The sequence below is a fragment of the Seriola dumerili genome, unplaced genomic scaffold (genome assembly GCF_002260705.1).
Source record: "Seriola dumerili isolate Sdu_G_001 unplaced genomic scaffold, Sdu_1.0 BDQW01000811.1, whole genome shotgun sequence".
Taxonomy (NCBI): Eukaryota; Metazoa; Chordata; class Actinopteri; order Carangiformes; family Carangidae; genus Seriola; species Seriola dumerili.
In genome coordinates this window covers 140602-166683 of record NW_019175066.1, presented here as the reverse complement: position 1 = coordinate 166683, position 26082 = coordinate 140602, and the positions used below count along the sequence as shown (strand labels likewise).

The 26082-nt window shown below is 41.8% G+C and overlaps 3 protein-coding genes across 4 annotated transcripts; 2 read left to right on the top strand and 1 right to left on the bottom strand.

Annotated features, from left to right (window-relative positions):
- The first annotated feature begins 363 nt into the window (after positions 1–363).
- Positions 364–5142, top strand: vti1b (vesicle transport through interaction with t-SNAREs 1B). The gene is made up of 6 exons (XM_022766121.1): positions 364–593; positions 715–773; positions 1712–1909; positions 2579–2752; positions 3025–3086; positions 3777–5142. Exons 1-6 carry the CDS (start codon positions 497–499, stop codon positions 3868–3870), a joined length of 684 nt encoding a protein of 227 aa, XP_022621842.1. The 5' UTR covers positions 364–496; the 3' UTR covers positions 3871–5142.
- A 1489-nt stretch (positions 5143–6631) lies between these two features.
- Positions 6632–13412, bottom strand: arg2 (arginase 2). The gene is made up of 8 exons (XM_022766135.1): positions 13095–13412; positions 12907–12979; positions 9253–9427; positions 8877–9036; positions 8281–8375; positions 8056–8160; positions 7782–7918; positions 6632–7641 (listed from the first exon to the last, which is right to left on the bottom strand). The coding sequence occupies exons 1-8, from the start codon at positions 13206–13208 to the stop codon at positions 7451–7453; spliced, it is 1050 nt and encodes a 349-aa protein (XP_022621856.1). The 5' UTR covers positions 13209–13412; the 3' UTR covers positions 6632–7450.
- Positions 13413–15461: 2049 nt separating this feature from the next.
- Positions 15462–26082, top strand: LOC111237115 (RNA-binding protein 25-like). Of its 2 annotated transcripts, none has more exons than XM_022766093.1 (18): positions 15462–15613; positions 15892–16015; positions 16358–16407; positions 16650–16820; positions 17219–17276; positions 17474–17634; positions 17747–17941; positions 18083–18163; positions 21779–22053; positions 22983–23094; positions 23194–23283; positions 23391–23464; positions 23568–23718; positions 23935–24343; positions 24446–24750; positions 24940–25038; positions 25202–25249; positions 25614–26082. In XM_022766093.1, exons 2-18 carry the CDS (start codon positions 15910–15912, stop codon positions 25704–25706), a joined length of 2478 nt encoding a protein of 825 aa, XP_022621814.1. In that variant the 5' UTR covers positions 15462–15613; positions 15892–15909; the 3' UTR covers positions 25707–26082. The 2 variants fall into 2 exon arrangements, with proteins under 2 accessions (XP_022621814.1, XP_022621813.1); XM_022766092.1 differs by having other exon boundaries at positions 18080–18163.

The window sequence follows — 26082 nt, the reverse complement described above, 5'->3', positions numbered from 1 at the left end:
TTTAGTAGCTGGTAGTACAGTGGTAATAAGGCCTATTCAACAGTTCTAAACACATATCACTACATGAATAATTTAAAAAACCAAACTGCTATTTTACACTATGCTCTTAAAACTACATTTCCCAGAAGGCCCTCGTGAAAGCTGTCTGCATAGCGCCTGAATAAAATAGTTATCGCTGTGGTTTTGCGTAGTTTTCACGTAGTTTTTGCATTATATTCACAACCTTTGGAGTGTAAGGTTTAGTATTAGTTTTTTAGATTTAATTCTTAGTAAAAAAAAAAAAATTTATACCAAATTATGTTGATATTTGATTTTTGGTTTGGCGTTTTTAGGCACTTAGTCACGAGGCCCATCATGCGGAAGAGTCGCGGGGATCTGATTAACATCAAAGCAAAACCACAGGATTCATTTACTGTTGTGACCGTTATCGGTGGTTTGTTTTACCGCAAAAGACGAAGCGGTTTGTAAAGAAAGAGCGGCGGACAGTTGGTTCAACATGTCGTCGGAGGAGTTCGAGAAAATGCACGAAATCTACCGATCTCTGTACGAAGAGCTCAAGCTAATCCCAGACAGAGCTCTGAAGAGCAACGGAGGTAAACATTGTGTGTTGTTGTTGTTGTTTTACTTCTGACCAACTGATCAACATGACAGGTAGTTCAGAAGATGTGTTCACGTGTGCTGTGTAAAGGGAAACTTGTGTTGTTTTATCCGCAGAGGAGAGGAAGAGGTTGGTGAGGACCTTCGATGAGCGGCAGGGGGAGGCTGAGGAAGTGGTGAGCTGCTCTCTTTGATTTGTGTCGGACGTGATATCTGATATTTTAAATGTACTTACATCACAGCAGGGTGGACAGTAACCACGTGCATTTACTACATTTACCTGTACTTAAGTATGTTTTTCAAGTATCTGTACTTTACTTGAGTATATTTTGTTTTGGAAACACTTAAATAGACAAATATTGTACTTTTGACTCTTACTTTGAAGCAGCTTTTAGTCAGTGGAATGCATTGTCTTTTATTTTGAAAATACTGTAATACTGCTGCATTTACATCTTTGAACAGTTCAGTTTGAACCTGGCAGTGGCAGGTCTGACAGTGTTTGACATTTTAGAGATAAAGAGAGATTCCTTTAGTTTTAAATCTTTGATTTGTGTTTACCACGACCAAACCTCATCCCTGCCTAAACAAAGACAGAAATATGAAAACAACAATGGCTCCTTTTGTTGGATCAGCTGTTTTATGGCCGTTTCCTAAAAGAGTTTGTATCATATTGTACAAGCTGTTTATTCTTCAGGTTCTACAGTCAGTTGGTGCTTCAGCAGGTTGTTTCAGAGTCATTTGGTTCTTTAAATACACTGAGGAACAATACAACAACGTGTTGACAAACATGTACTTTTCAATACTTAAGTATTTTTAAAATTAAATACTGCAGTACTTTAACGCAAGCAAACAAACTGACTGAACAACTTTCTCTTGTATTTCTGTAATATTTGACCAGGAGGATCTGTACTTTTAATTTAAGCTCTGTGTAATATTGACTGTTATTGAGATAAACTTTGTTATTTTGCAAGAATTCTCCCGCTGTTGCTTGTTTTATAAACCAAACACTGTGTTCAGATCTTCACTTGTCTTTAAACTAGAGTCCGGTTTCCAAGCAGGTTTCACGAAACTTTTACAGAGAAAGATCTTCTTTAATTTCCTTATCCGTCTCCAGTTGCAAGGAATGGAAGAAGAGCTGCGCGCTGCCCCTCCTTCCTATCGAAACGCCATGGGTACAAAGCTGCGCCTGTACCGCCGGGATCTGGGCAAGCTTCAGAGGGACATGAAAACATCTGCTCCCAGCTTTGGCTCTTCTTCTCAGGCAGTGGGAGAAAGTCATCACGGCATCTATTCATCACAAAATCAGCAAAGTGTGAGTGTGGCGTCGTACCCGAGACCCTTCACATGTCCGTATGATTGATTGCAACGCCTCACTATTGATATTGTATGAGCACCTTGATTATGTCAAAATATAGTTATAGGTTGTGTCCATTGTGTTTCTGGTTTTACTGTATATTTTTTGTTCCTGTTTTTATGCCTCTGCGCCGGCGACAGTCGGAGCCGCAGCCATGTTGTTTTCGGGTTGTCCGTCCCATTCTCGCGGACATGATATGTCGTTAACGCCATGACGGAACTTCTTCAGATTTGGCACAAACATTCACTAGGACTCAAGGATGAACTGATTAGATTTTGGTGGTCAAAGGTCAAAGGTCAAGGTCACAGTGACCTCACAAAACATGATTTTGGCTTTGCGAACACAATACCTGAGGGAATCCCTTCACATTTGGCACAAATGTTCATTTGGACTCAAAGATGAACTGGTTAGACTTTGGTGGTCAAAGGTCAAAACATCAGAAAACAGAAAAATTTCACACAAATGTTTAATATTTTAAATGATTCTGGATAAACAGGGATGTAACCTGACACTAGTCTGAGTGGAGGAGGCATGATTCTAGTTTATTCCTGTTTTCTTTCCTTGTAAATGTTTTTTCTCTTCTCACCAGTGTCTTTTAACCCGGTTGTCTCTGTCATTCTTGTGCAGACACACCTGCAGTCCCAGAGAGCCTTGCTGCTCCAGGGCACAGAGTCTCTGAACAACGCCAGCCAGAGTATTGAACGAAGCCAACGCCTCGCTGCGGAGACGGAGCACATCGGTACAGACATCATCGAGGAGCTGGGAGAGCAGCGGGAACAGCTGGACCGCACCAGAAACAGAGTGAGCTGGGAATCGTTATAAGGGATGAGGTTGTGGTGCTGTGTCAGTGTGAATAGCTTCAGTTTTAAATACGTGTCGTGATTCAACTGTTTCTCATATTTTATATAATAAGTGAAAAGAGTTTTCTTAGTTTGGGTTGGTTAGTTGGGTTAGTATGATTTAGACTAGTTGTGTTTTTCATCGCAGCAGTATTAGGAGAGGCTGATAATTACGCCTGATAATAATCAGACCACGGTTTTGTTAAATCTCTTCTTTCTTTAATTATTGTGTAGTTGGTGAACACTGGAGAGAACCTCAGCCGAAGTCGAAAAATCCTCCGTGCCATGTCGCGGCGGTAAGTGTTAACCCTGAGTTTAATTTATCTCGTTACATTCATACATTTTCATCCATGCACTTAATGAATGAATGAATGCTTTATTTATGTTATGTTCTTTGTCCTTTGGACTCTGTAGCTTGTATGATAGTAAACTTTATTGCGCACATTGATCATTAGTCACACATGGATTTGGTGAATAATTAATTCTGATTAGCTAATTAATGCATTTCTGAACAACACTGGTGATAATGGCTGCAACTAACAGTTATTTTTATTGATTAATCTGGTGATAGTTTTCTCAATTGATCCTTTAAACTATAAAATGTCAGAAAATAGTGAAAATACCTGGTATCATTTCCCACAACCAATGACGTTTTCAGATGTCTTGTTTTGTTCCGATCAACAGTCCAAAACCTAAAGATATTCAATTTACTATAATGCATTTCTGTCGATCGACTAATTAATTGATCAATTGCTGCAGTTCTGCTGATGATAGACCTCAAATAACATCACTCTGAACGTTTAAAATCAATCTATTCAGATGATTTCTAATCAACAGAAGTGGTGACAGTTCTCTCTTGGGAGTCTCGCTGTTTTTTTTACTTATAAATTAATTTTACGTCATAATTTCATAGAGTGTGATCAGTGTTTCTTTTAATTTGCTTGTGGGACAATAACCAGAGCCTGTTTTCTCGTTGTGTCTCTCAGGCTGATGACGAACAAGTTGCTTTTAGGTGTCATCATTTTAATGGAGCTGGCCATCCTGGGCGCTGTGGTTTACCTCAAGTTCTTCCGACGATGAGCAAACTACCCATCCTGAAAAAGAGTCTCAGCTCTGGATCCGGGACAAACCCGGATTCTCTACATCTGTCCCCATTGACTATTCACTAGCAATAATGCTGTTCTGCTGTATTCAGCCAACTGTTTCTGTGAGTGCAAACAAGGACAAAGAAGTGATTCAGTAAGTGAACGTTTACTGAGAGACGATTCTGTCCCTCGCCGGGTGATGTCCATTTGACAAGAATAACATATTGTTGAACCTGTTAATGGACCGAACCCACAGGAGCTCCGTGGTCAAACTGTGAACTGAGATTTGCACTGTTTGCTCAGACTGTTTTCTCCAGTGATCCCTGCAGGACGATGTGCTGGACTTGGCTGCTACAGATCCCACAGATCGTTCTCTGTGAGGTTTCAGTCGAGACTCAGTCCCCCGTGTGAAGACTCTGTGAAGTGATACTGACGCACAGCAGTTCTGTGAGGTTTATAAATTCTCACAGTGGGATGACTGTTAGTATTCAACACCATTCTATTGTTGATTATCTTTATAAAACTAACAGTATGTGATGAAATGGCACCAACTATCTGTTTTTCCAGATGGTTGGATTGAGTTGATTTTTCCAAATCTGAGACGTGAGGAAGAATTGGTCAGTCAGAGGTGTGAACAGAGAAAAAGTTGGGGGGGGGGGCTCTTAACACAGATACTATGTTCTTAAAGATCAATATTGTTGTTTAATCTCTGTATAATTCAAACATCATTGTTAGAAATAGGGTTCAGTGTTCTTTATTTGACATTTACACATCATTAAAGCTAATCTTTAACCTCTGTTTGCTTTGCAATATTTCGATTTTAAGGCTGCCAAACAGGCCATGGTTGAAAACAAACACTATGGAGCTGACATGGCAAAAATTATTTACAGGCTAAAGCTTCAGAGCGGGTCAGGTTAGTGCTGGGTAAACAGCATCTGTTACTATGGAATTAAATCTGAAATAATGGGTGATAAGGTTATTTTTAGTGACGTGTTCCTGAAGTGGCACAGCTGCTGCAATGTTGTTCTTCCGAATAGATATCATGCTTTCCTAGAGTGATGCCAAGTACAACAACACGTCTGGTGACCTGGCCGTGTGGATGAGATGCAGAGCGGGAGTTTGGGTAGAAGAAAAGTTTTTAGTTTTTTTTTGCTTTTATCTGAAATATTCCTTCACATTCCCTTTAAAAAAAGCTAAACAAAAAGCGCACCTGCTGCTCCAGGTTTATAGAGGATTCAAAGGGTAATACTGAAGTTGTATAACCTCTTGTAAATTATGTAAGATTTTTATTAATACAACCAATCATATAACTATGTTACCAGCAATAACCGAGACTTTTTTTCAGATACTTGCATCATTTTTCAGCCATGTCTGATCAGTCCAAACTGAAATATCTCAACATTTTCATGTATTTAATTAGACCTTAAAGATCATTGAGGTCCCTCTTATTTACTATGATGTTGAAATACTACTGGGGGACTTGAAGCATAAGACTTAGTAGATCGAGTTCAGTCTGGTCCTGTGGTCCAGTCCAGCATAGATCGTTATACGTGGTGGCAAATGTCCAATCAGGGCTTAATGAATTAAAAGGTTCAGGTGTTTATCAGAGAAGACCAATAAACTTTGTTATTCAGATGCAGAGGTGAGTGTCAGAGGGATCTCTGCTAATGAATCTGAGGGCAGAGTGATAAACTGAGTCTGGGGGTTTGAGAGTGAGAGCAGCAGCATGTCTATAGATAATATCACCATAATCTAGGGCTGATAGAAAAACTTTTAACACAGTTCAACCAGAAGCTGGATCTGTTTCTGTACAAAAATCCAGGGTTTTGCTGCAGTTATATAAATACCAACATATTTATACCGTGACTCTTTTGATATTGCTACCATTTAGTGTGGATAGGTGTAGGCTGTTAAAATCTATATCTCTTACTCTAGAGAAAAACATGAAGTTAGGTTTGCTTGCATCGAGCAGCAGCTTTAGGTTGATACAGTAAGTGCATCTTTAATCGCACTAAAAGAGATTTGTAGGTTCTCAACAGCAAGTTGCAGAGTCAGATAAAACAATACAGAACAGTGTCATCAGTGTAAAGATGGACATTACAGTCAGTTAGGGAAGAGACAATATTATGACTGTAAATTGTAAATGAGACAGGACCCAGAACTGTTCCCTGTGGAACACCTGATCAGGTTCTTTCCAGCTTTGAGACACTGAATTCTTTCAGAAAGGTGATTTTGAACCATCTACATGCAACTGAATCAAACCCAATATTACAGTGTCTTAATCAGCAGCCAATGGTCAACTGCAGCATAATATTTGCTTTTGTCCATATGAGAAAAAATATAGTTTACAACTAATGTTAAAATGTTAATGTGCTAAACTAACATGGCTAACTCTACAGGTTGTTGATATAAAAAGTCAAAACTCACAGAGCTTGCTAGTGTGGCTAACAGGCTGACAATGCCCCAGTGCACCCCCAGTTTTAAAATTCAAAACTGATATTGCAATATAAAATATAAAATATAAAAAAAAATACATTAGTAGACTAGAAAAATATATAGATTAAGGCACATAGCTTATTTTTAATATACCAGTCCATGTAAGAATAGATAACTAGATATAAATAAAGTTGTCCTCCTAAGAGTCCAATCACAGCAGTCTAGAACCGGACCTGGTGGCTAAAGGCTCTTGTGAAGTCTTGTTCAAATATGTGGAAATGAAACAAACGAGGGAGGAAATAAGACGCCTGTACACATGGAGAAAAAATGTAATCACATTTATGGAAGACCAAAATATAAACTCTGTTACAAGGACAAGTCATTCAGTGGCCACATCAAGTCAAATATCGACCAGGCATTCGATCAATTCAAGCTTAATTAAGCAAATCATTGGGTTTTTTTTTTTCCCAGCATTTGTGAGCAAACCTGGATATTACAGTGTTCAAGCCAATCAATACTGATGTAGTCAGTCAATATTTGTACACGCAGTAATCCTAGTACATGTACTGGTAGGTTCATACAAAAGTAAACTCTAAAGAAAATACAGTAACCACACCTGGTCCAAAAGTGCAAACACATCATTACTAGTTTTTAATATCTGGCACAGCCACAAGAGTCCATGTTAAACTGTGGACTTCACACCTCGTCAGACTTGGTTTATCATACCTCTGAGGCAGGTTCATTCTCTTGGAAACCATCCACATAACAAAAATGTGGCGGTTCTGTCCTCTAACACTTCACTCATTATTTATTACTTTGTACATAAAGGAGCAAAATAAGTTAGCGTTGCTGTTAAAATGAGTGGTAATCCCATTGCTATGTGTAGTAGTTTCTATGTCCACGGCTTTTCACAATTATCTATGTGAATTTTCTCTCCACAAAATAGTAAAGCCTCCTCACAGGTTTTCATAAATCAAGACATGTTTCATGGTTTAAACATTACACTAAACAGCAAAATGAAGGGAACAAAAAGTTCAAAACTTGAGCTACTATTAGATTCAGTCTTTGCAGTCTTGTATTCAAAATTGCGGAATGCTCAGGGATGACGTTGATAAAGTTCATAGCGTTGCTTCATGCTCTTAGATGCGGAGCTGCTCTGTGTCGTCCTTCGCAGACGGGCTCTCGTCGATGGACGCGTGAGCCCCTTCTCTCGTCTGTCCGAGAGACGACGCGATGACGTCAACCGCTAAAGATGCGGTGGCCTCCACGGCTTCAGGGGTGGCCCCCAGCACGGGGTTTACTTCCACCAGGTCCATGGCTGACAGCAGGCCTGCCCATCAACACATTCACAAGTTAGATACTAAAACCCCCACAATAAAAGTCTTTTAAGGACAGAAAATCAGATAAAATAAGGTGTCTGTTATCTGTCTTTTTAGGCTTTTGCAACCATATATTTGTAGACATTTGTACCTGTGTTGTGGATTTCCTCTGTGATGTAGATTCCCTCCCTGTAGGTCAAACCTCCGTTCACTGGCGTTCCTGTGGCGGGGGCCAGAGACGGGTCGAACGCATCGATGTCAAAGCTCAAGTGGATCGGTCGCTGTTTTCTGTCCAGGAAGGTGAGAAAGTTAAAGTTCATTCAATTCAGACATGGGCATTAAATCTTAAAAATAATCATCCAATCATATTAAAATGTTACAGTACCGGAATATCAGCATATATCATAGGTAACACTTAGACATACCTTGCCAACAGATGGTCAAAAGTGACTTCCATAACTCTTTGGATGCCTAGTCTGTCAATATCCCTCATGGTGAAGTACTGGATACCCAGGTTCTTCAGGATGTGGCTGCAAAAAACAACATTGAAAAAACATCAACATCAATTCTCACAGTGCTTAAGTGTTGGAAAATAAAAGTTATCATACATCAGCCACATGTGGTGAAACTTCTTATAAGTAACTACTCACTGCTCTCCGGGGTCGACGTCCCGCAGACCGATGTACACCAGGTCCCTCGAGGTGAGGAAAGGCTTTGTCCAGGAGAACCCTGGGATATCTGGCATCTGTGGTAGACGGAGATAATGTAATATAGAATTTATATAAAGATAGGAACACACACACAAAAAAAGGGTGATATCTAGACTTTTCTTTAATGTTGGCCCATGATTTACACAAAGGTCATTTTTAGCACGCCATTATCAAATATTATAAAATGATAAAATATAGAACTGTAGAAACTGTAGAAAGTAAAAGTATCTTGATAGAGGCAACTAACCTTCTAAATACAGGTAAAGTGTCTGCTTGAGAACCTCGTAACAACCAAACATTTGCATATAAGAATGGATTAGTGAAAGCGCCTACAGGCCACGGGCCCCTGGGCGAGACGCTTTGTTTAGTCATTCAGACTGATAAGAGTGTGTGTGTGTGTGTGTGTGTGTGTGTGTGTGTGTGTGTGTGTGTGTGTGTGTGTGTGTGTGTGTGTGTGTGTGTGTGTGTGTGTGTGTGGGTGGGGCTGCGTCGGTGGGGGCATGTTTGATTTAATGAGGCCTAATATTTCTCCTCACCTTATCCTGCAGCTCTTTGAGCATGAACGCCACAGGCTGTCCGTGGAGGTTTCCCGATGGCGAGGTCATGGGCGTGTTCACGTCGGCGTGAGCGTCGACCCAGATGAGACACAGGTCGGGACACTGCTGAGCATGGCCGCTCACCGATCCGATGGCAAGGCTATGAAAGGACAGGGACAGTCTTTAAAATATCTGGTGTCTGTATTGGACAAATTGAGAGACTGAGTGCGTCTTTGCAGGAGAGTCAAAGCAGTAACATATGGTGAAATGATATGCAGTAGCCTTGTAATACTATAGTAGTTGTACTGCATGATTTCTCACTCTTGACATGCAGTACATTCAGTACTCTGTGCAGTCCACATTCTGAGATAATTACCTGTGATCACCTCCGAGCATGACGAGAGTGTGTCCAGCACCGATGGCTCTGCTCACTGCGCCGGACAGCATCTTATTTGCTGCGCCCACGTTGCGAGGAAACTTCACGTCCATGTAGGGTTCGTCCTTCTCAAGGTGGCGAAAGTTGAGGTCGCCAAAGTCGTGGACAGAGTAATCTGAGGAAGCAAAAACAAGCTGCCATTAAATGAAGACAGAAGTGCAGAGTCACCCTTTTGGTGTTGTTTACAAGGACTCAGCAGGGGTTCACTGTTTCACTGTTTAAGGACACACACCAGCTGTTGCACAGAGGGAACCTGTAATCAAATCTCTTCTTGACAATCTCCAACAGCCCTAATGTCTGTTATGAGGAAAACATTTGTATTTTGAAGACAGCGGGTGTCGCTTTGAGATCAAAAGGCTGCTTAATCCCCAGCTTCTATAGCATGACTTAACCTGCATCTGTCTGACCCCGCAGTCTGACGAGGCTGAGTCATTCAATGCCAGTGGAACATTAGTGACGGAGCACTTTCCACTCGTTTCCCCACCTCAGCTCCGGTTTCAGTCAGAGCCGGTCGCCCTGTGCCGGGGCGGCTGCAGAAGTCAAAGACTGAAAAATTTCCACTTAGTTTGGGACACAGACTGCGGCGCAAACAAGTGATGTGATCCACCATAATTGGGGCTTCATCTGGCAATGTGAGCCTTGATGACAGTGTAGTGTTACTCTGCTGATCTAAGGGGAACCGATGTGGTTCATTGCCATTCGTAGACGGGACAGGAATAGCCCTTGTCTTGTTGCAGCATCTATTGCAGGACAATTCAAAGAGTCTGTTACAGCAGGAACAAGCTGCGAGTTCCGCCTGTTTACTGTGAAATTCACCTTCACGGCTGCTACGTGCACCAAGGGTTTACTAGGTTCAAATCCCAATGATTATGAGTTTGATTATATGAATGAATGTTTTATTGAAACAGTTTGTACAAACTGACACTGACCCTGAGAGTGTAAAGACTTAAAGACGACATGGTACTTAGTGCGGTCGGGGTTTGGTTTCATGTGTTGGACTCAGTCAGTGACATGGCAGCGATCATATATCTTTTTTCACTGCTGCCAGTTTTACATCAGGACACCTGGAGAATGGCTCCTCACCCACTCACTGCCTCCAGCGTCAGTCCACTTAGATCATTTCTAAAACCTTCGATTTTAAACTTGAATGTTTTTTTAATAGAACATTTATTATTAAACCCAACAGCTGCAGGCTTTTTCTTTCATTGAGACTTAATTTTTCAAAGAGCAAAAAGCAAGGATTTAATTTCTTATAGTAAAAGAGGTTTTAAGAAACTCATATTTGAAATCAAAGAAAAAAGCAGAAAATAATGTTTGGTTTCCCAATAATCAAAAGAATTGATCACCTGCACCTAGAAATATATCTGTGCCTAAGAAGGAAAATATATTTTTATATAATATATGACTTATTGAATTATGAAAAATATTTCTTCACCGTATTCTAGACCAAGTTTAAACATATTGAACCTAACTCTAAATATATTTTAACATATTAGATGCTGTTATCTTTGACTCTGCAGTAAAATAACTGTACATATCTAATAACAACTCCATGCACTGGTGACTGTGTCAGTTTCAGAAAACAAAACGATGATGTCTGAACTCTGGAATGTGTGATGTTGCACAACAGCTGATGTTTACAGCTGATAACCAGATGCCAGGGGCCGGGGGCCAGGATTACCTGGCAAATACTTGAACTCTCTGGCTCTGTTCAATGGGCTCCAACACAGGAACAGGTGCTAACATCCTTACCTGTCACACATCTATATCATCTATTGTTTGAACAAATACATAATGAATCTGCCATTTTTCTATTAAATTCATATAAGAACTAACAGTCTGTGGAGCTTGGTGAGTTGGTGATATTAGGCTTTACTTGTGCATGGTGCTATTCTCTATAGTGCGTGTATTTATATTTATATATTTTAACCTCCACGCACCGTTGGCTTCAGACTTACATTTATATTTATTCAAAGCCTATGATATCTTTCTTTTCTTTGGAGTAATTATACTGTTTATAAGTTTATAATTACTTTAATTTCGTTTTTTTTTAAGGCAAAGTAATCATTCCTTCAGATAACATTGTTATTGTTATTGTTATTTTTTACTTTTCAACCAAAAACCTGTGACTGTCTGCAGGTCATCCTGCCTCCAGAGCTGCAGAGTCTAGATCTGCACCTAATAACACCTGCTGCTAAATTTACTACACTAAATGATAATTATTATCACTGTTATTACCTTTCATTATTACTCACAGTATATGAGTATGATTAGCATTAGTAGCATTACAGTTAGCATTATATTATCATTGCTGTTACTGCTGCTACCATCACTATTATCAATATTACTATCATTGCGTGCTGCCAACCGGCTTTCTCTTGGTGGGAGTTGTTGGGTCCCTATAAACAATATAAGATAGATAGATAGATATCTGTTGTGAAGTGGCACCGTACAAATAAAAACTGTCTTGACTTGAAATAAAAAAAGATTAATTATTAATCAATTACTGTGGATTACAGATCATCTGTATGTGTATCTGTATCTGATCACCCTGTTGTCTTTATTGGACTGAATGGTTTTATATCTGCTTTGGCACCATATTAATCTACTGTGTCCTTGGTGCTCGGAGGGGAGTTATCTGTGTCTGGACCACAGACAGACTGTAAGTGTCCTGGGCTGACTATATCATACTAAGAGGTATATTTAAACCTCCTACAGCTCTCTGCCCTTACATAACTCCTGGCGGTCTGTCGTAGGTCATTCTTATTTCAAGCACAATGCCACCGGGGCAGAGCTAGGTGTCCTCTTTCTTCTACAAAGCAGCCTTCTGCTGGATAATGGAGGCGTTTCCACTGAGACCACAAGAAGAAACAGAAGAAGAAGAAGGAGAAGAAGAAGGAGAAGAAGAGGAGTTGAGCAGCGCGTGTGACTCAGCCCGCAGTGACGACACAGTGGAAATAAATGAGCCACCCTCTTCCTGCGCCCTTCTGAGCATGTGCCGGGGACCAGGGTGACTAAACGAGACATGTGGCAACCCAAAAGACATGGTTTAGAGTTACCACAGTGTCCTCTCACAATAAGGCTGTTTCACACTGTCGCTCTGTGCTTCTTTGTGCTTTTATTGCCCTTGTATGGCAGCATTTTTCCGCGGGGACTGAATGAAGCTCTGTCATGAGGTAACAGTCTAGTCGCCATAACTTCACCATTACAACATCTCGACAGGGATTTACATCATTATTCGGGTTGAGTGAGGGTATTCATTGTTTTACCTACTTATAAAATTATACAGGCGATTTCTCCTATTTAAATTCATAATGTCACGTAGTAATGCACGTCGGCGAAAAGGATCTTGGGAAGACAGAGGGCTTTTATCACCCACTTTGTTGTCTGAGGCATGTGAGCTGGGATAACCTCTGCTAGTCTGCCTGTCGGATGTTTATATTTACTGTGTCCCGGTGATGTAACGGGCTGTCTAAACACCGGAGGTAGAAATTAAAGCTGTCTTTGAATGACCGAGCGAACCTGCAGGTTACACCCATCCACTGTTACATAACGCAGCGGCACCGGATGCTCCATTCTTATCCCCTCACCTACCTAAACCGGAGAGCCTCTCGATGAGCCCCGCATCTCTGATGACTTTAGGACCATGCTCCACACCCCTCCGTTTCTGTCAGGAACAACCCAGCAGAGAGAGGAGTTAGGTGAACGTTGAAGATGTTGGTTTATTTAAACAAAAACAAATACAAGTGAGATTAAAACACAAATAAAAGTCACATTCTTACCTGTCCTCTTGAAAACGGAGCGCCAAGCACAGCCACAGACTGAGCCCTGCTTTGTTGGCAAGTGGGGCTGAGGTTAGTTCTGAGAAGACGGAACAGAGGTCCTCTCAACGCCATGTTTCTTTTTTATAATCAGGAAGAGCCCAGTCCAAACGAAACAGACTCCAGAAAAGTCTGATGAAAGCGCAGTGAGATGTTGCTCCGGTGGATGCTGCCGCGTTGCTGCAAGGGGCCGCTCTTATGCCTTCTGGATCTCATTAATATTCATGAGCTGGTGAAGCGCGAGGCTGAGATGAATAGCGGAGATGATCGCATCTTAATTTATTAAAACAAACAGAATTGTTTTTTAAGAGTGTTTCGAAATTATCAGTGAATGTTACGCGTTTATAACATGTTATTAACGTTTATCATTAACCGTACGTGCCGTCCCATATATAGCGTCTGACGTCAGGATGAGGAACGGGAGGGGGTGATGACACACCTTCGGGTTAGCCAATGGGAGACGGCGAAATAAGTGGGTTCGTTCTGTGGGCGTGGCCTGAGCCCCTATCTACGCCAGGCCACAGCCTTTTTGAAATGTTTGTTGTGAAGCGCTTTACTGCAGTCTCATCTAGGTGGAAATTTCCACAGACGCAGCCAAGCGGGGGGTGATAGGCTTGTTTACATTGCAGCGTTTGGCTTAATTGTGTGTCCGCGGAGCTCCGGCCAAAACAGATCGGATTTCAGGTCAAGAGGAAAACACATCAACATCTTCACACCTTCCCACATATTATCGAGGTTATAGTAACAGGTGGATATTCTAAGGCTCCGCTATCAGGGCTGACATAAGCGTTCAAACATTTTTCCTTAATTACTAGCTAGATACCACTTCACTTGAGCTGTAGCCTACCGCTTAAAAAATACTCCATTACAAATAATAGTTTTGTATTCAAAATCCTATTGGTAAAAGTATATGCAAAATGTATCTAAAACTAAAAGTATCCTACTCATTGTATAGGCTTATATCTTTTATGGTGGATTATTATTACTGATGCATTCATGTGTACGTAGGAGTTAATCATTATTTATTTTTATAACTTTTAAAAATGTTTATTTTTTATTTTTTGCGAGCTCACCAAACCAAATTCCTATTAACTATGTTGTAACAATGGTAGTATTGAAGTACTGACTCTCAATTGATCTTTTTGTTTGATCTGGTCCAGGTAGAGCTAATTTGAACAACATTAGAGATTCTTGGGTCCTTCATAACAGTGCGTTGTTTACGAGCTCAAATGTTTTGCACATAATCCTATAATCTGCAAAGTAAATTATCATTATACCTGTCATCTAAATTGAGTAATAGTGTCATAGAATGAAAAAACTCAATTATATATAATAAAAATCGCCTACCATTATAGGCTATTATACCATGTGCAATGCTTCCTGTATGTAGTTTATAATATTACACCAGAAGCGTTGTCAGTGTCTTACAAAAATAAACAAACAATAAAAAAAACACAGATGCAATGTAAATAAAGCAGAAGAACACAGATTTATAGTAGATGTATATGCAAAAACTAAACAAACTAAAAATAAAATTGTTGACCAACACACTAACTGTCGTGAATCCAGTATTTGTTATCTTCTCCTCGATTTTCAGGTCTAGAACTTGAATTGATCTCAGTGGTTACTGGGCAACACCGAGCAGACAACAAGTGTTTTCCTTTCTACGTCATCAGCATACATTTCTGTGGCGTGACGCACCTAACGGCTGAAAAACTCCTGTATGTGGTATGTGCGCGCACACGCACGTAAAGAAGTGCTTTTAGGTGTTCCTGCTACAAAAATAAAGCGAGGTATTTGCCGCCACCAAGCGTTTAAAGTAGGGAAATGCAAAGTATTAGTATTTACCCACCCTGAGTACAGCCTGTCAGGCAAAACCTTCTCCCAGAAAGCATGTATTCATTCATTTGCAGCGATTAGTTTAAATTTATTCTACTGTGATAGACCCAATATAGTCGCTGCAAGTAGATTTTCATTCCATACTGAAAGGAGACCGTTTGGAATGAAAAATATATTAAAAAAAACTATGAGATATGCTTTGAAAAATAGTCAGAAGTACTGTTAAGAGGATAGCAGTGGAGTAAAACGTGCAAATATACTGGGACCAGCCACAAAACCAGACATACAGGGCAGAATAATGAGGTTATTGTTTTTGTTGTTGTTATTATTAGTATGTATTGTATGGTTTACATAAGAGGCTTCTGAGGGCAAAAATCGCCCAGTTTAGGAGCGAGTCCTCGCCTAAGAGACTAAATTTAGGGCACAAAACCCAAGTTCAGCCCTGTGCTATCCCATGATGCATTTCGAAAAGAATAGGTCCTAGTTATTTGTATCCATAGGGGTTCTTGTACCGCACCGGTGATAATTATAACGCAAATCATTAACGTGTCGTTTTTTCCGTTTACCGTGTTTAATGGGATTTTATTCGGACAACCTGTACTACTATTAGACACTGATTTTTATTTCATACTTCACTGCAGGTGAGTAACATCCGTACATGACCGCTGCAGCTAATGTGGACTAGCAAGGCCACAGTGCGCGTTAGCTCTCTTGGGCTAACTAGCTAGTTAACGTTAAACGTGGAAGATAGCTGTTTTTCGACTAAGCAGGTATCCCGCCTGCTCAGTTTGCAGTGTTAGCAGTCAGATGCGCGATCTGTGTTAAAAATTCAAAACTGTGATGAGCCTGACATGTCCCAGCTCAACCCTGAAAATAATGTTCCCTTGGTCTGCAGTTGAACGTCCTCTCTCCTCTATAGGTTCCTGTAGATTTAAGGATGTCCTATCCTCCTCCGCTCAACCGCCAGCAGATTGGCATCCCGCAGCTACCCCCGAGGATCCCACCTCCACAGTACGCGGGGTTTGCCCCAGCAGTCCCGCCAGGTACTGAATCCTATTCTGGTCACTTCATCTGTAACAGCTGTGTGTTTTGTAAATCAGGCTCTGGATCCCTTGGTGTGATTTTTCTTTTTAAGGGTAAACACTCATAGGACCTGAGGGGGTGATTACATTTCGAAGCGCCAATAGTCCTGTTTAGTGTTTGTTTTCCTTCACGTCAACATCTCTGACTAGTTCTTTGACAGTGAAAGTGCTAAGTAAGGAGACACTTGTTGTTTTTATCTTGGGGAAATCACACACAGACAATAATATATCATTGTCAGTGGTCATGTGTGGTTGTGTACCTCAATACATGGTTTGAATATTGTTTTTTGTTTCTCTTCGCAGGTACTCCCATGATCCCAGTACATATGGGTGTAGTGACCCCCGCACCCACAGTGAGTTAGAGACAGGAGTTCCTACCTACTGCATGCCAGTTCAAGCATCAGCTGTTCTGAATGATCTGCCATCAAATACATATTTTTTTTAAAACATGTTAAGAATTCGACTGGGTTCATCCACTTTGTCAAGTGTGCAGCTCAACCCAAAGCGGTCTGAGCCACACAGCTGTTATTGGTTGCTGTTGTTGCTCCTGATGAGAGTGACTCTTGAGTGACTGAAATGTAACTTCTCATTGCAGGTTCTTGTCCCGACCACAGTTGCTGTAGCACAGAAGCCGATGGCTCCAAAGAAGGAGTCCAGCGCCATCAGAGCCAAGGATACGGAGGACGGCGGCGGCCCCACCACCACTGTATTTGTAGGAAACATCTCTGAAAAGGCGTCTGACATGTTGGTCAGACAGCTTCTAGCGGTGAGTGAGTTGACCACACCTAAAATGAGATAATCCAGTCACTCAGAATTGCTTATCTTGTGGTCACTCAACCTGATATGAAATCCAAGCTAGATGTATTACAGAATAGTAACAGAATGCGCAGCAATAGTGAGCTACTTAGATTAAAAGTTACAAGTGATAAACATTCGTAACAGCTTGGACAAATTCACAACAACACTTCCACAACACCTGCATCACATGTTTTGATCATAGCTGCTCGGGGCGTGTCTCAGGTAACTGCTGACGAATCCCCAGGAACTAATGTCTTAGGGAAACTCAAATACTGTTGCACCAACTTTCTTATCAGTGATTAATTCATGATTGCATCTGTAATGTCAAATTATATCATTTCTCTTCCCTGTCCTCTTTTGATATAGAAATGTGGCATTGTTCTAAGTTGGAAGAGGGTCCAAGGAGCCTCTGGGAAACTTCAAGGTAAATAAAACAGGCTGTAACACATTTAAACTATTCCTTTACTATCTTCTCTTAATGAGTTTCTATAACAAGTTTAGAAACTGGTGTGAAGCATATTTTTTTGAATACCATATATTTTATTTTGCAAATAATGTAGGTAAGATATTCTGTGATTAACATTTGTGGAACTTTTGTTTTCTCCCGTCAACTCCTGGAAGCCTTTGGGTTCTGTGAGTACAAGGAACCCGAATCTACACTGCGGGCCCTCAGACTTCTGCACGAGTTGCTCTTAGGTGATAAGAAGCTGTTGGTCAAGGTCGATGCCAAGACCAAGGCCCAGCTAGATGAGTGGAAGGCCAAGAAGAGGAGTGCCAATGGGGTATGCTGTTCACCTGTCCAGTAAAAAATAAATTGAACATTTCTGTCATGTCGATTATTTTGTTCAAATTCTAAGTTTGTTTTCGTCATATTTGTCTGGCTTGAACATAAAGGGAGCCAGCGGTGGCTCAAAGAACGGGGACGAAGATGAGGAGGAGGTTCTTGACGAGGAAACCTTGCGTCGGGACCAGGTTGTGAAGGGGGCGATAGACGTCCTCATCCGAGAGTATGCGAGTGAACTGAATGCTCCCTCGCAGGATCCTGACAGTCAACCTCGCAACAAGAAGCGGAAAGAGAAGAAAGAGGAGGTAGCGTTTGCATGATGTCAACGTAAACACAAAGCCTGGAGCAACGTCTTCTGGTCTTGTGCTGTGATTTGTTGCGTACTCGTAGAAACTGGAGAGTACTTAGTGTGTTTGTTTCCTGTCTCTCTCTCTTTGCGCAAGGAGGATATCAATGCTATGGAGATGGAGGATGACAAGAGAGACCTGATATCCAGAGAGATCAGCAAATTCCGGGACACACATAAGGTAATGTATCAAACTGCTGTTCATCAATTTGTAGAAATTCCTCAATATCAAATGGAGCTGCAGTTTTTTTATAATTTATGGAGGTAATTCCTCCGTTCTGTCACTGTCAACCGTAATACGGAGGTAGTCTGTTAACACAAAGATTAGTTATTCACATTCAGACATGGAAGGAATGGAAAGTAGTTGATGTTGATAGAAATATTTCATATTATCTACTAAAGGCTAAAAATATTACAAACACGACATCAGCCACTCAGATGGCTTTTTAGTATCTGTCAGTATTTCCAAATTGCACAAGAGTTGTTACTATTATTATCATTATTCATAATACTGATTTGAGACTAAAAGTTTTAGCTCTGCACAAGCTAAATTCATCACACAGAGTGCATGGACACAATGTTAAATTCCATCTAAAGCTAATCTATTGATTAAACCCCACCAATATGGTAGAGTTCATTTGGTGACTAGAGCAAGATGAATCTCAGAATCTCAGCTTTGGAAAAAGTTGCGAGGATAGGATGTAAGTATGATCTTTCTTTTCTTCTTTACTCATCTTGGGCGCTCCCTTCTGGAGGTTCTGCAGAGGGGCAACTGGCTCTCAAAGTTAGATCTTTTTTTATTTTTATTTAGGAAGCACAAGCATTCACAAATCTGAAAAGTTCCATCAGTGGTTTGGAAAAGCTCCTTGCGAACATGTTGTAGTTGCACTGGGTGAGGTTGGAGAAGGCCGGGCAGCTCAGTGAACCCCTGCAGGTCCTCAGATGATGAATGATGTGTTTGAAGAACACACACACAGACTGAACGAGCCTAACCACTGCAGTAGTTTGAACTGCAGCCTGTAGCATTACTGAGGGAGGGAGCGCCCCTCCACAGCACTCTGTGGTCTGAAGACTAATGAGGTAAGTCCTTGTTGTGGTGTTTTTTTTTAGTTTTTTTTTTTAATTTTTCAATTCTTTACTTTCTCTCTTCCCCTTTCTTGATAACTCCGCCCCCTCACCCTCAGTTAAACAACCAGAGAGCAAGGGAAGAAATGAGGGAGTTCGAATGAAAAGCTGCAGGGTTATTTAGCTTCAGCCTTTACGCTCACGGAACATGGAACTGGACTTTACCTCTGAACTCGTCACGTAATCACAGTTTCAAACAGCGGCGGATCGTGTCAGGATAAGCGCCAGTTAGCAACACGTTCAGGTACTGTATCGAAGGATGTCCTGTCGTCACCTGTGAGCACTTTGACACACCCATCAACAAGGACATGACAGATGAGTATACAGTATAAAGTACCTTATACATGAGGTGGGATGTTGACCACTACTGGTACTTGGCATTTACTGAAATATAACCGACCTCTCTGAGCGATTTAGTGGCTTAAACACAGTATTAGTGACAAAATCAGCCATTTTTTCACAATGGAATAATAAAACAAGAGGTAAGTTCTGGGATGAGTCGAGATTAAAGCACTAGACAATATAATAAGAGCTAGAGAATAAACTGCAAACCATGGTTTACAAACCCTACGTTAGCTAATTTACAGTGTAGATATAGCTCATGTAGAGCAGGTAGTTCAGGCCTCTTCCATCCTTCCCTCCTTTTTACTTTTGTTCGTCACTTAACAGCTGTCAGACCCACATTTCCAACAGTGTTCTTTGAATTTTGTAATGATGAACAGGACTGAGAGACGTTTCTGAAATCAGTCAAGAGGACTGTTTGAACAGTGGGTCTGACTCTGTTGAGGTTTTTCTTGTACCATTTACTGGGCTGAAGAGGCCAAAGACAGAAGACACCCGACAGGTAAGACTGCTTCACTAATTTCCTTGTGGCAAAATGGAATTCAGTTTCTGATCTGTGACTTTGAAACAAAGCTGTTTATAGATGTTCATGTGAATGAAGTGTGATTAGACGAAGTGCTTCACAGGTATCATGTGGATGTTTTTTTTTTTTTTTCTTCATGATTTTGACTTTGCACTTTGACCTGCTTTTCCTCCCACACGTAGCCAGTAGGATGTGTAGGGGCAGAGAGGCGCTGAAACTGTAGCTCGTCACCTGTAAGTTGCACACCAGTAGCTCCAGAACGGTCTGTAGAAGATTTTTTTCTGTCGGCTAGTGAGAATGTGGACAAATGGTTTACATCACGCCCTGCAGATAGACTTGCATCTATTGATACTTACTATTGGAAACTTCCTGTGCTCAAAGCTGACAGTTTTTGTCCTGAGGGAGGTGCTCGAGTTATTCAGTAATCTACAGAGTCTCCGCCGAAGCTGAACAAATACAAGGATTAGTATTCACCTATTAGTAGTATCATCATTCGTTTGATTCCATAATTTAACTTTTTTTTTAATGCTAATATATTGTAATTATAATATTTAACCACATGTAATAAAACGCAGATTCTGGTTCTGTCTCTGAGCTCTACACCAAACTCCCACGCTGCTGCAGGGGAGCACTTGCGTTGCAGTCTGGCGCTGCTCCCCTGCATCTCAAATGACCATGTAGAAAACACATGCGAGCTGATTATGTAATTCACTTAGTTGGGCCGTTTGCCATGTTAAGCTGAGGCTCGTTTTAATCCACTTGGCACCCAGAGATAAGACCAAACCGAGGCATTATTTAGAAGTATATAGTTAGTACTCGGTGAACTTGGTGACCCAATGGTTTTAAAGGTGACTCAGCACTTTTAATCTTAAGTGCTTTATGTTTCCATGAGTGTGTTTGTAGCATGAGAACTCGAGGACTCCTGTGAAGCTGAGTGCATAAAGCCTAAAGTTAATGTGTTCAGACAAAAATCCCCTCTGCAGTGTGAGCCAGTCACTACCACTTATTCACATTGTGGTGCTGTGGTATGACTTACCTAAATCATATTCAGACTTAACGTAGAGTATCTCTTACATCAGGTCTGATCTATCACTTTTCTGCGTCTGCCTGAGTGCACATTGATTTGGAAAGTGAGCGGATGTGCGCCTGACCAATACCTATTTGCCTACAGCTGAATTTCGTATTGGAATGGCCTCTTATTACATCAGATGATAATCTCAGATCACCGTAGAGCACATAGTAACCGCAGAGGACAAGTTGACCTGTTACATATGTGAGAAAAATCATTCAATGTTACGGTTTGTGATAAAGGCGAGCGCTGAATACGGGCGCCAGGACAGGAAATGATCTCTGTGCTGCACTTACATGTAACAAAAATACAATAATGTAAATGTTTAAAGGTTAAAAAGTGCCGGTCCTAACTTCCACCCCTGCTGCAATCCCTCATATAAACACAGATCACCTTCATTCTTTTGGTGTCTTTCAAGAATCAACTGCAATTTATGGTTTTATGTAAGTGTTTCGTGAACTGAGCAGTATCCTCATTAAACCTGCTCAAGCAGTGGACCGCTCTTCCTGGAGGAAACGTCAGGGCTAAGAGGACTTCCTCACTCGCTGAAGCCAGCCTCTCCAAGGCAATGAGTCATGGCAGTATGTGAGCATGTCTGGCCCAGGGAGTCTAAACCATTTTTCAGTATCATGTGCTGTTGACCTGTTTATATTTCTGTATTACAAGCATGATGGTCTTCATAGTGGTTTGAATCTAGTAACACATTCTCCCCCTTTCTTCCTGTTGGGCTCCTGCAGAAACTGGAGGAGGAAAAAGGAAAGAAAGAGAAGGAGCGACTGGAGCTCGAGAGGGAAAGGAGAGAGAGGGACAAAGAGCGGGAGCGCGAGAGGGAGCGCCGCGACCGCGAGAAAGAGAAGGAAAGGGAGAGAGAGAGGGACAAGGAGCGGGAGAGAGACCGAGATCGTGACCGCGAGCGCGAGAGAGATCGCGAACGGGAGCGGACGAAGGAGCGAGAGAGGGAGCGGGAGAGGGAGAGGAGTCGAGACGTCAGCGAAGATCGCAGCAGGTCGAGGTCAGTGATGTCACACTGGCTGCTCAGTAACCTCCACGCAGTCCGAGCACATGACGCTGACTTGTCTGTTAGAGGGCTGAAGTTACAGGTCAACACTTTTACTCTGAACCAACATTTACACTTCAGTCTAATTTTGATGAAATCTGAAAGGAGGATGTGTTGTATTGGTACTTCAGTGTAATAAATCAGAAGCCTGATGATCAGACTGAATTGAGATTTGGTTTCATGTGTGTGTTGCTCTGAACGAGGGTAAACAAAAGTCAAGGCAAACTGTGCGTAGAACTACAGAGCTGCAGCGACGCAGGCCCCTATTTGCACCTCCCATCAGGTGCACCTCGCTGCGTCTGTGTACATGATGCAGTCCAGTACGAAATCAGATTTCCTTTTATAAAACTCAAGCTGCTCTACTCATGTAAACGAGGACGGACAAACTAGTAAACACAGATTTCAATAGAAGGCAGTTCACCAGACCCCACGTGTAATTACATCCCCCAGAGTTCAGTCGACGTCCTCCGACACAGTCTCAGCAGAATGTGCGTGTGATAATCTTCATAACGGGAGTTGATAAAACAAACTCAGCTCAAGGTCCATTTAGTAGCAGCTCTACAGTTTTTAATTAGCTGGTTTGATTTGGTTTCAAGGGTGAAAAAATAACATTAAACCTTAATTAATGATGATAATGTACAATATATTACAGAGCTGCTGTTATTAGATTGCATTAAATGTGGCGAATGCCTCTGGCAGCAGGTGTGGAGGCTTATTTAACCACTGCTCTAACAGGCTGTTCTGCTTTGGCAGTTTGTTTCATGCAGAGACCAAAGGAACACTGACGATAAATGAAATAAGTGCATGATGTGTTTTTTTGGCATTCTTGATATTTAAACTTCAACATTTAAAGGAGGCTAACGGCAGCGATGTGTCTTCTGCAGAGAGAGAGCGAGAGAAGATAAAAAACGAGACCGTGAAGATGATGAGGAGGACGTCTACGAGCGGAGGAGACTGGAGAGGAGGCTTCGAGACAAGGAGGCGGCGTACCAAGAAGTTCGCATATTAATCTCTTGTCATTTTTGATTCATGACGGTCAAATTAATGTAATGAACGTCTGACTCTGTTGAATTATCTTCCTCTGTTTTCTCAAAGCGCCTGAAAAACTGGGAGATCCGTGAGAGGAAAAAAGCTCGTGACTACAGCAAAGAAACGGAGAGGGAGGACGAGAGGCGTCGTGAAATGGTGAACAGGAACCACTCCAGATCAAAGTGTTGGCATGTAGTTATGTCTATTGGACAGTTTATAATATATGCTGGATTCATGTTCACACACTGTCTGTTTAAAACCAGATGAAAGAAGCCAAGAGACTGAAGGAATTCCTTGAGGATTATGACGACGACAGAGACGACCCAAAGTACTACAGGTAACCCTCTCTCTGCACATCCAGGAGGGCGGCCACCACTCTTTTATTTTTTTTATTTTTTTGCTCTTGAGATTACGTGACTTGTTGTGATTGTGACCGCCAGGGGCAGCGCCCTGCAGAAGCGACTCCGTGACCGAGAAAAGGAGACGGAGTTGGACGAGCGAGACCGGAAGAGGGAGAAGGAGGAGCTGGAGGAGATCCGACAGAGACTTCTGGCCGAGGGTCACCCGGACCCTGACGCTGAGCTGCAGAGAGTGAGTCCACCTGGAACTTCTTCTTCTTTCCTCTGGCACACAGGACCTTTGTTCTTGTATCTGTCTTTCATTATGTCTGTGTGATAATCTTTTGTTTAGGCATTCAGGCAAATGTCGGGGAGTTTCCTGGTTTCTGTTCCAGTTTGTTGCGTGTAATGACAAGAGACTCGTCATAAGAGACTCGTCATTGTTCATGTGTAATATGTATCTGTGTAGATGGAGGAGGAGGCAGAGCGCAGGCGACAGCCGCCTCTGAAACTTGAACCCGAGGAGGACGTGAACCAGGAGAAGGCTCACAGGGATCGGGATCGGGAGAAGAGGGCGTCGGGGAGGCCCGTGGAGCCGGCACCTCGAGGCCCTCAGCAGCATTCAGACGACGATGTGGAGGAAGGGGAGGAGGACGACTACCACGACGGAGAGGACTCACAAGAGGCCAAGCCTCAACTCAAACCCATCATGCGACCAATCACTACTGCTCCCTCGGTGTCCTCCGCCAGTGGGAATGTGACTCCGAACACACCCGGCAACGAATCTCCCTGCGGCATCATCATTCCTGGTGAGAACACTCCTGAGGTCCAACCTCCCGAGGAACATCGGCCAAAGATTGGTCTCAGTCTCAAACTGGGTGAGTAGAGCAGCACAATAAGGACACGGAGGGATCTATTTCTTCAGCTTCACCTCTTTGTGTCAGAATAAACCGGGTGTTCCCGCTCTCGTTCTGTTCCAGGTGCCACCAACAGTCCCAGCCAGCTCAACGCAGGAAAGCGGAAGAAGCTGGCGACCGTGGAAAGTGTTTTCAACAAGTTTGATGACGAGGAGGCCGATGAGCAGCCTCGCAAAAGGAAACTGGTTCCACTGGACTATGGTGACGATGACAAGAGTCTGGGGCTGGACGGCGCTGAAATTTCAGGGGCCAAAGGCAGCATCAACACAGAGGAGAAACGCAAGCACATAAAGAGCCTTATTGAGAAGATCCCCACTGCCAGGCCTGAGCTCTTCTCCTACCCTCTGGACTGGGCTATGGTTGACTCGGTAATGAGGCTGTTTCATTAACTTTACTGTGTTTTGTTGTGTTGTTTAAAAGGTGAAGTGAGGCAAGAAATATCCTGTTCTCCATCAGCTACAGTCATTGATTTGGTGATTCATCGTCTTATTTGCTCTCGTGCTGGGATCAGTACCTGAACATTTAATCATGAGGTGTTGTGATTGCTCTTTCTTCAGACTCTGATGGATCGACGCATCAGACCGTGGATCAATAAGAAGATTATTGAATACATTGGCGAGGAGGAACCCACGCTTGTTGATTTTGTCTGTTCAAAGGTTTGTGATTATTCTGTGAAACTCCGAACAGAAAACTAGACGAACTTCATATCAAATTATTCTGTTTTTAAAATTTTGGTTCTCCTGAATAATATGTATTAAGTGCTTCTTCTTTTGTGCATGTTGCTCACTGTAATCAAATGTTTTTTTCTTGTTTCCCCAGGTCATGGCACACAGCACCCCTCAGGGTATTCTTGATGATGTTGCTATGGTAAGTTGAAATTCCCGATCCCAAACATAAGTCTGTTTAAAGTTATTGTTGTAAGTAGAGCCTCACAGAGCTGATAGAACGGCTGCAGACTCTCATGTGAGGTGAAGTGGTGTAAATAAGTGAACAGATTATTTGGTTTTAAATATGTTTTACTCAACCAAAGAAAATCATACATACAGTTGTTTGAATTGTCGTACCAGTGCAGTACAGAATCATATTAATGTACATTTAATGTGATGGTAAAAGGAATGTCCTTGAACAGATTATTTGGAACAGTAATTTTACAGTTGGTCCTAAGTAATCCCTGTAACTCTCATGTAACTGTTGGATATAAAGTTTGTCTAACCTGCCTGTTTGTGTTCAGGTTCTGGATGAAGAAGCAGAAGTATTCATAGTAAAAATGTGGAGGCTGTTGATATATGAAACAGAAGCCAAGAAGATCGGACTGGTGAAATAAAGACCACATGTCTCTCTGACTGACTTCCTTAACTCGCAGTCCTGCTGCCTGTGATTTTCTGGTCCAGCAGACTGTAAACATGTGCCCATACACCCCTCCATTCCTTCAGCAAGGAGCTGCTGCCTTGTATGTGTGTGTGAGTGTGTGTGTGTGTTTGGACGGGAAAGTCTGAGCTGTGAACAGAAAGGGTTTGCACAAACATACTGCATGATAAAACTTTGGTTGTATTTTTTCCTTTGTTGATACTATTGAGGCAAAAAGACGTTTCACCCATCTGTTCTGCAATAAGTTGGACACATTCTGCTTTGATTTACTGTTGTCATGTCGAGGCACTGCTCCATTGTGTGAACTAATAAATATGCTTTTTTAGAAAGCG